Source organism: Petaurus breviceps, unplaced genomic scaffold (assembly GCF_028583685.1).
Source record: "Petaurus breviceps papuanus isolate PSGF00001 unplaced genomic scaffold, PetGlider_PUasm1.0 90383, whole genome shotgun sequence".
Lineage (NCBI taxonomy): Eukaryota > Metazoa > Chordata > Mammalia > Diprotodontia > Petauridae > Petaurus > Petaurus breviceps.
Window position 1 is genome coordinate 1,134,547 of NW_027187234.1, and position 10,532 is coordinate 1,145,078.

At 40.2% G+C, this 10,532-nt stretch overlaps 1 protein-coding gene across 4 annotated transcripts in view; it reads right to left on the minus strand.

The window, feature by feature from the left end:
* KCNT1 (potassium sodium-activated channel subfamily T member 1) overlaps positions 1-10,532 on the minus strand; it is a 227,642-nt gene that overhangs the window by 176,990 nt on the left and 40,120 nt on the right. For 3 of the 4 annotated variants that reach the window (XM_069108356.1, XM_069108355.1, XM_069108354.1), the window contains exon 1: positions 9,599-9,693. In XM_069108356.1, coding sequence (XP_068964457.1) covers positions 9,599-9,693 — 95 coding nt within the window. Of the gene's footprint in view, positions 1-9,598; positions 9,773-10,532 lie in introns of those variants that run through there. The other variant, XM_069108351.1, reaches the window with a different exon arrangement.

Consider the following 10,532-nt stretch of genomic DNA (forward strand, 5'->3'; position numbering starts at 1 on the left):
TTTTTTTTTGCTGTTTTTCTGGATTGAGTTTTAGCTGATCAAATGCCTTTGAGCCTTGCCTTTGATTGGATTAAGAGTCTTTGATTGGAAACCATATATTACTGTATTGCTCTTAATAGGTCTAAGAAAGTTCAAAGATCTTCCCTGCCCCTTAATAGGCCAAATGTAATCACCTGGGAGACCATGGTGGGAGAGCTTGCAAAAAGGAAGGAGCAGATACAAGCACAAGCAGAGCTGGGAGCAGGCAGAGGTAAGAGAGAATGCTTGTGATGCTGGCACTCTTTCTGTTGTTCTGTGTTACTTTCTCACACAGAAACCCTGTCTGTTGTTCTGTATTGGTTTCTCAGGCAGAAAGTGAATTGAGATGATAGCACTGGTAATATGTGTAAATATTGTTGTAGCCCTGTTAAGCTTTGTTTTCTTTCTTTTGCTTTTTTTTTTGGAGGGCAGTTGGGGTTAAGTGCCCAAAGTCACATGGCTAGTAAGTGTGTCAAGTGTCTGAGGCTGGATTTAAACTCAGATCCTCCTGATTCCAGGGCCAATGCTCTATTCACTGTGCCACCCAGACGCACCAAGCTTTGTTTTCCTAGAAACAGAAATTGTGAAGGGATTGGAGTGGAGCAGTCCCCATGAGCTGAGATATGGAACATTTGAATCCAGGCAAGAGTTGGGAGCCATCAGTCTGTGGAGGAGGAGCCATGGGGTTTGGAAGTCAGCCTCAGCCTCTAGTCAAGATGAAAGAGGACTTTACTTGGATGCTCTGTATTGACTGAAGAGATTGTAACTTACTATGACCTAGGGGTGGATGGTATTTGTATTTTCTGCTACCCCTTAAAGATGACTATAAGATATACTGAATGATATGTTTTGTTGAAGACTATGTGGCTACCTTAGTAATAAGTTGTTATGCTATGTTGTTGTGAATGTTATGCTTTAGTTTCTTGAATGTTATGCTTTAGTTTATTGCTGAATAAATAGAGAGTTCATTATACCATGTGATTAGACCCTTAAAGTTATTCACAGCAGCAGTCCTTAGGAGAGCTGCTCATGATTGGCTTTACAACCTTCTATTCCTGCTGTTTGTTACTTTGCATGCATCTAATATATTGTATTTACTTATCTGTATACATTTTTATTTCCCTCAATAAAATGTCAACTTCTTGGGGAAAGAGCTGTTTTGGTTTTTTGTTTTTGTATACCCAGTGTCTGGAATATAGAAGATATCTAATAAATTTTTATTGAATGACATTGAATTCTTTAGAATTCCCCTGTCCCAGGGGGAATATAGATAGAACCATTTATATAGGTCATAATTATTCATTGGTACAACAAGATGCACATAGTGAAAAAAGTAATAATTGTTTTCTAGTTACACATTAACCCTAGTCACTGATTGAGCTCTGACCCCAGACACAGCCAAATCCTGGATGGAAATCTATCCCCTTACTTTATCCAGATAGTTCACAAATGTTGTTGGTCACAAGAGGGATGGAGTAGGTATCCAATGGGAGTATTGATTAGTCAATGAACTCCATCCCTCAATTTCTAGAGACACAGCTTAAGCTTAAATCCTGTTGATACTGGGTCAGGAGCATCCAGAATGACTAATAAAGTGCGGCAGGGCAATAACATTGTCTGGATCCAAGATAAGAGAGACAGTTTTCCTACTGTGGGTCTAGGATATTCTATTGTTCTTCTATTCTCCTTTCTGACTATAAATGATAAAACTATTAAATGATAAATCTTCTCTATTGGCTCAGTTTGGCCTGTCGGTGTTTTTTTATGTTGATACCTGGTGTAGAAATTTGTTCTGTCTCTGATTGTGCTAAAAAACAACAAATAAAAATAAAGTTTAAGAATTTGATCTTCTGGAAGATGCTAAGCAACATTCATTCCAGCACAGTCATCAGCCTGTTTGCTTTCCTTAAGAAAAACCAGTGACCAAACCCTGAATTGTGTGCATCATAGGTGAGGACCTATCATCAGTCAATGTGCCCAGAACAATTACTAAATTCACATGTTATTATCATCTTGGCATTTATACTCACCAGATTAAAGTTCTGTCTTCACTGAAATATGATACTGTTTAAATTTCTAGGAGTATATTCAAATTTACAGAAAGATTCTACTGGAGAGTAGTTTCATTTAATCCAATGTTTTAATTCAAGTTGCATTTTTGTCTTAAGTTTATAATACTAACATATTCATACTGCTACAATGTGATTGCACATTCATGTAAAGAAAGCAACAGATACATAATAGGAAAGCGTTGGGGAAGAATTGCAAAGAAACATTCAGGTCCCTGGAAGGTTGGGATACCTTTACAATTTGCACCTTTATTTCACAGATGGGGAAACTGAAGCTCACAGATTAAAGATCACTGGTCCAAGGTTACTCTGGAAAATGGTGTCAGAGCTAGGATTAGAATCCAAGTTTTCTAATTCCCAAGCTAGTCCTCTTTCTCTTATACCACAATGATAGAAATATCTATTTGCAAACAAACTGATATTAGGTATTTTGCAGTGACTCCTTAAGTCTTGCTCTAGGGCTCCTTGTACTGCAGCTAAGATTTGTAACCCCTGGGCTATGATATATCTAGTTGTCTCTTCTTGACAATCTACCGCCACCCTCCCCACTTGATAATAAGTAAAACAGTTATGCTTTTGCCAGGATACCCTGGGGTGAGTTCTTTCTTGGAGATGACAGAGGGTGCACAGCAGGAGTACAAGTGAAGGAGAGGCCAAAAGGCAATTCATTTGATGTAAACAGCCCATCTGCTCAATCTGGGTAGGCGGTCCCCATTCCCAAAGTTTCTAAGTTGTTGCTTTTCTTTTTGATATTTCTGGCAGCCTCTGGGGGACCCCCACTAATCCCTTCTCTACAAGTAGTTGTTTGAAAAAATATTTTGCTTCACTTCAACTCCTAAAGGCAAAAGTACTTGGTATTGGTAAGCTAATCTTTTATCTATTTTCAACAGATTAAAAAGGTTGGAAAATGTCAGAAAAAATTTCTTTATATTGAAGAGGATGTTTTTGACCCTCTGTTAGTTTTGACTTCAGTATTTTTGTTTCCAAATATGTTAATCTCATATAATTTTTTAAAAGGAAACTTCGCCATCATGGATTAATTTTTTTTCTAATCTGATAATTGTGATTTTAAAATTCTAAATTGTGAGCTCCAATTCCTGACATTTAATTTCTAATTTCTTTTTGGGACTATTATGCAGTTTATAGTTGATCTGTGCTCTCTGGGGAGTCCATAAGATTCTGTCTTCCATCAGGCATTACTTCACTTTCCTTTGTATTATAATATTTGTTAATAAAGTTATATTCTCTTTGATGTTTTATTCATTATCCTTTTTGATTTTCAGACCATTCTTGTTGATTTATCTGCTTTTTCCACTGGTCTTTTATTAAGACCTTTTCTCTTGATATCTTTGATGTTTCAGCCCCTCCTCCTTTTTTTTGCATTCCAACATGCCTCATTATCTCGCTTCTCTCTTTTTACTTATAGGTAGACTCCAGAGGCAGGGCTGCAAAATGGTTTTCTGGCCTTGTCTCTGCCAGGGGATGACAGGCATAATCCAGATGCTTTTTAGTCTCCCTTCTTTCAGCCCATCATAGCCATGAATGCTAGCACCCCGACCAGATTTTCTCTGTTCTCCTTTTTGTGGCTCAGTAGAATTAGCATTTGCAATTTTTGTGGGATTGGAATATGGGGGTGTTGCTGCACAGTCACTGCAGTGTTGAGAGGGTCTTTGCCCTAAGACCCTCTCAGTGTCATCTCTGAGCAAGCCTTTGGGTTTGCTTATATTCTTGCTGCTGGTTCACAGAGGGTGATGAAGAAGGGATTCTGATTGAATGCTTTGAGTATTAGAGTTTTCTGATATGAAATCAGACTACCCTTTCAGGTAGTTTGAGGGTTCTTTTCTTTTTTCATGGATTTGGCTGAAATTTATCTACCTCTGGAGCATCCCCCCTTTTTGGGGGAGGAATTTGGAGATTCAGAAAAATGACTAATCTATCATATTATTCAAAAGTCTCTGATCCATCATAAGCAGAACATGTGCTCTAAGCTATTCATCTAGCAGTGGGATGGGCTTCACTAAGTCATCTAAGGTTTCTCACTTAAGTCTTGTGAACAAAAAGCATACGTTTGTGAGGTAGTTGGTCAGGCTGGAGGTTAGCCTGTGCTTAGAGGCAGTTTCAATTTGTAGCCATGATTAGAGATCCTTCTGTGACTGGGGTTAGTGTTCAGTCTTTTTTTCCCTTTGTATCACCATTATGTGATGCAGTGCTGCTTATATTTTGAGAAGGGGAAGAGAGAAGATCAGGATCCAATAATTTTATTAGTATAAGGAATTTCTAGTAAAGAAATCATTACCAATTCAGATAAGCAATGATTCTGCAACATATGAGAAATATCTTAAGAAAATATTAATTTAGCATATGGGATGCTTATTTTTAATGTAATAGTAATAATAAAGTATACTTAAATAGCATTTCTTTCTTTCCATAATTTTAGATATTTCACTGAAATTATTTAAAAAAAAATAACAGACTTAAAGTTTATCCTAAACGGAAATTTAAGAAGTGTTTGGGCAAAACCCTTTGTTTATGAGGAGAGTATTTCAGTAGGGTTAATAACTGTGACCTCCCTAAATAACCCCTCAGTGACCCTGTCAGAGGTAGAATCCTTGGTGGCAAAGTCTATGCAACTGACTTTAGGAAGTATTTCTGATGGAATAAATAGTATTCCAGAGTCTACTCCCTGCTTTGTAAAATTCATAATGATTATGACTTCTGAAGGTCTGTTTTGCTGAACATCTACCTGGCCAGCAATTTCTCCAGGATTTAATCTTTCCAACTTAAGAGCAGGTAATTAATAATCTTCCTTCCTTCTTCCTTTTTTTTCTGTTCAAACAAGAACAATAAAATAACCAGCTATGATCTTTAAGGATTTACTTCCTATTCTTTTTTCATGAATCTATCCTAAACTGATCTGAGTTCTCTGAGTGAAACACTGGCATTTACTGGGCAATTTTATCACTATTTACCTATGTGGGTGTATTAAAAAGCACATACCATTACCAACACTGATGCTGTAGTAACAATTGTTAATTCTGTACCATGAGTGAAGTCTATAGTGACTCACTATAGCATATGCTTTTTATTCCCCCTGGAAAATAATGACCTTTGACCCTCTGGAAACACACTAATAATTGGACATGAAGTCTTAATAATGGCACTATCACCACCTGTCACATAAACTTGGGGATGTTGATAGAAAAGGAAATACAGAGAGGAATCGACTAAGAGAAGAAAGATGTAGCAAGAAGTGGGTGGAAAGTAAAGACATGAATGAAAAATGGTAGGGAGAGGACATCACCAGGGAAGTACCCAAGAATAGACCTAAAAAGCCATTTCCTGAAATAAGGTTCAAGGGGAGGAGAGATAAAGGGTAATCTGAACAATTGTTTGCTTCAGCAGACACACTCTCTTCCTCCCAACTGAGACTCATGTTGTGTCTGGTGAAGATCTAGAACTTAGTAATAGGTACAAGATTCAGTGTGATGTACTAAGAAGAGCATCGATCTTGTTTGGTGTCAGTTGTGGGACTCTCAGCAAATTATTTCAACTATCTAAACCTAAGTCTTATTATCTGTAAAAATAGGGATGATAATAATGTTCACATGACTGATCTCACAGAGTTGTTTTGAAGAAAGTTTTTTTGCTAAATCTTTAAGTTCTACATAAATATGAGTTATTATCCAGAGTCAGATTTCTATGGCAGGGAGGATTTAGAATCAATCTTCTAAAGCAAGGACATTCATACTCCTGGGATTGAGTGAGTTGGGAAGGAAGAGCATGGAGTAGTATTGTATGGTCAACTCATCCTACACAAGCCTACATGAAGTTACCTTTTCAGCTGCCCTGATTTCAATTGAATTCAATTCAGTTCAATGCTACACCCTCTATCATTCCTCCTTTTCCTGTCTGGTGTCTGGCACAGTGGGATTTAGTGCAGAGTACGGAGAGGATGAGAGGTAGAGAACAGTTCTTGTTCAAATTGCCCAGATTCCTTGTCTCTTTCTCTACCTTTCTACTGCTTAAAACCTTTCCTATTTTCTCCCTCCCTGGGAAGGGCAAGAAGAGCATCTGGGGAGAAACATGAGTATTAAAGATCTCCAGAGGGGATTTCAACCTGAATGAGGTGGTGGCCCATCTCATTAAATGCCTCTGTGGATTGCCTGTCTCTGGGTAATTAGGTTTGGGGAGAGAGAAAGCTATCCAATTAGTGTTGCCAATTCCTTGTCTTCACACACACAGGCTGTTGGCAGTGAGTGAACTAGTAAAAGACCTTAGATATGGCAATGTTTTTTTGGGCTCTGTGTGTGAGGCATGCTGATTTAATTTATAAAAGCAATTATAGCTGAAGGTAGAAAGACCTTTGTTTTCTTGCCTTGGGCTTTAGATATTCCAAATTTGTTTCAGCAAAATCTAAACCAAACTTAGCCATTGGATTTCCCAGGAAGATTTCTGAACCACTCCCCTCCTTTAATCACGATGCCACCCCCACATGCTGAATATACTACTACATGAGCTGTATGCAAAGGGATACAGGGAACTCATGCTATAAAATTAGTGAATTGGCACAAGGCTCTCACACCTACCAGAAAACCTTTCTAAGAGTAGGCCTAGAAACTGAAATCACTTTCTTGATTTATCACCTCATTCTGTCACAGTCCCTAGTCTTCACAGGGTTATCATCATTCCAATAGAGATTCACATTTAGAGAATGAGTCACTGTCCAGTGCAACTAAGAAAGTTAAGTAGTCATAAGTTAACCACAGAAAAGGATTCCAGTTTTCCACTGGTCCCCTCTGCAGTTGTCTGTCCTCTTTATTACTTCTTCAGTGATACAATATAAATGAACCCAATAAACACTTATTGCAAAGTCTTATTATGTTTGAGGGACTCTGAATGTCTTCATGTCTTCATGCTCATATCTGGTCAACTATAAAGGAGGAAAGCATGACACTAAAGAATCATAAGCCAGTAACAACCCTAGGAAGGTCTTTGGAAGCCCCCAAAGTTAATAGATTTCATAGACTTTCAATGACCATTGTTTCCAGTCCATACTTCTCTTTATGATGGGGAGGGAGAAGGCAAAGTAAGGGAAGAAAGGAAGGAGAAGGAAATATCAAAATTGTTAGGCAAGTATTCAAATTATATTTCCTTTTATCAGGATAATACAAAGGATCTGATTGTGTCATTCATTCAAAAATGCAGAAAAACCCAAATATCAGGCATTTCAAAATAAAGATTTGATGAGAGTATGCATTCCTATTATATACAACTTAACTGATTTTATTGCTTAGAAAGGAAGTTTATGTATTCACATAAAAGGATGTCAAACCCAATCTAACCAGCAAGCTCTAGATTTGTAACAGCCATGGGCACAACCTAAGAGAGTCTTCAGTGGCTACAATCATCCCCAAATATTCTAGTATAATATGATTCCTTACTATTCCTTATAATATGATTCCTTATATATTCACATATACCACAGGTCACTTAACATGCCCAGCTGTCCAGATCTATCCAGTAAATGGTGATGTGACACACAGATGTGACACATAGAGCCTATAACCCAGGAGTCAGCCTTTTCCTGCTATATCCTAAGACACATTTCTACTTAATTTTACCCCTTTTCTACTGCTACTCATATTTCACTTAATTCAGCATTCTATGGGTCAGAAGGCATGGCCCATGAGCATGTTCCTTTCACCAGCCAAAATGTAAAAGATACAATTATATGAAATGCTACAATATACATTTGTTGAACAGCCAAAGTCTTAGGCACTACCCTCCCCTCCTATTACTGTCTGAAGAGCCCTATAGTGGTGGCATTGTTTTCCAGAATTGTCCAAATCACAACCAAACAGAAAGATCAATGGGTTTGAGACAATTTAGTAAGTTATCTAGACAGATGAATCACTAAATCTTTTTTTTTGGGGGGGGGGGGAAGGATAAAAGCACAACCCCACAGTGTACATATAAGACCACTAGATCCATACTAGTATAAGAAGGGAAACACTCAAGAAAACCCAAGAAGGCAACAAAATAAACCAAACAATAATATTTGTTGGATTGGTTTGAATTGTAGTTACACAGAAACACAAAATGTTTCTTTGACCACTTAAACAGAGGTCAGAAACTGGGCATTTGCTCTTAAAGAGTTTTCTTTATTACCAGAGCATGCTAATCCAATCAAAATGAGCCATTTAGATGGGATGATCTCTGAGGGGCCTTTCAGCTCTAAATTCTATGGTTCTAATTGCATTAAAATGATTTTTGTTCAATGTATTATAGTCCAATCACAGTTACCAAAGACAAGTAAACATTCACTTGTGACATGTGATTGAACATTTCATCTCCAGTTACAATGTGGTTGTTGTTTTTTAACCTAGTTGTGAACAAGTTTCCTGTGGCTTCTTTAATTCTTTCCAAAACACTGACCTTATTTTGAAAACAATGTTTTGTTTTAGTGATGGGTAGGGTATTCTAAGAGGCCAATTTATGGCCTTCAAAATCCATTTTCAGCCTCAGAAAAGTAAATCTTGAAATAACTTTAATACAGTAAATTGAATAGCCCCTGTTGGGAGAAAAAGCCACCCCTTTCATGCATATTTATTTAATTTTGAGCTCAGTGGAGTGAATCTGATCTGAGAATGCCTGACAGGTACCTACCACTTTAAAAACACAGTGTAACTAAAGCATTACTTTCCTTCCCTGACAATATGACTTAAGAGATCACTCATATTCACACAAGGAGGTAAAAAGCTTTTTATAATGAGTTCCAGAGTGCTAAAGTGTTTATCAATGACAGCCATAACTTTTGCCAGAACCAAACACTTAAAAATCCTTCCCCCCCCACCAGAATTCTTCTGCTGGTTTAGCAACTGGCATCCTGTCAATCCACTTTACATTAAATTAATTTTCTAAGCTAGCTTTTCTGACTCAGTTCCTGCAGGACTCAAATTTCTTTTGTGAACCCACATGCAGGAGAGTGAGTGGTGGAGTCAGGAATGAACTTTCCCAGGCCAGGTGAGGAATCTAGTAGTCATGCAGATAATAATGCTAATAAGTGACCGAGTTCCCATGTAGTCAATACTTGGGAACTACTAATTACATGAGGGCAGTTTTAAAATGGCAGTAACATAGGAGACCGCTTCCTTAAGTCAAAAAGCAAGACTCCTTTCTACTTACATTCAGGTCTTTGTCAGACACACACCCTACTCTTCTGTCTTCGCTAAAATCCAAACGCCCCCAAAACTTTAAAGGCATATCCAGGCAGTGCTTTGCCACCTGGCCTTTATAAGGGCAGGCCAGGTAACTTTAGAATGGAGTAGAGGATGGGAAGCAATAAAGAGAAAGGTACGCGATTTCAGCACCATGGACAGAACACAGCCCTCAGCCTGTTCAGGCCAAGTCAGTCCACCTCAGGACTCAGCCTTGCACAAGGATCATCTTTCTCCCTCCTCTTCCCCAACTCTGACCCTGGCGCGTCCTTCTTCCTGGCCCGACCCCATTACCTGTCGTCGTTCTGGAATGACTGGTCTCCCAGTAGCAGGTCCCGGAAACGGTATCTGGGTGGCAAAGGGAGCACCTCGGAGTCCATGTCATTCATTTTGAGCGAGGAGATGTCCAGGAGGACTCCGCTCCGGCTGCCGCTGCCTTCTCCACCACTGCCCCCACCACTCTGCAGCCTGCATGCACAGACAGTGAACACTCCACTCAGCCGGGCTGAGACTTTATTACCAGCGCTCCCAGTACCGGCCCAGCCCAGTTGTCCTCCTGTCTCCTGAGACTGGCTCTGGGTACTGCTCAGGCGGCGGTAGCTGTTTGCCCTCCTCCTCCTTCCCCTCTTTCATTTTCCCTCCCTCTTTCCCCCCCCCCCCCTCCCCACCTCCCTCCGCGCATTGCAGCGAGTAGGGCTCTGGCCCCCGGTTCCTCGGCAGCACTCCAAAACACAGGACTCTCCACCCCTTCTCCAACTGGGGAGCCAAGAAAGCTGAGAGAAGGCTAGGAATCAGCCCTTTTCAGTCACATACACACCCCTCCCCTCCCACCCCCACCCCAATCCCTAAAGGAGATCATAGGGAACTCAACTCCTGGAGGGCATCTTCATAGAGCTGCTCCTCCCTTCCCTTCCCTGGCAGCGCCTAGGTTCAGCTGGGGAGTGGACACAGACGTGTTTCCCTCCCTCGCGGCCGCCTTCTTCCAGAAGCGTGGAGTGAATTTGGGAAGGAAAGAGCTAGGAGTGGGGAGAGGAACTGGGAGCGGGAGGCGGGGGCGGGTGCCGGCTGGGGAGGGAGCAGAGCCCTCCAGGTTCTCTGCTGGGTTGCTTCCGGCTCCTTGGCCGGTCACAGTGGGGAGATTGAGAGGAGAGAGGAGAGAGAGGAGAGAGGAGAGAGGAAAGAGGGGGGAGAGGAGAGGAGAGGAGAGGAGAGGAGAGGAGAGGAGAGG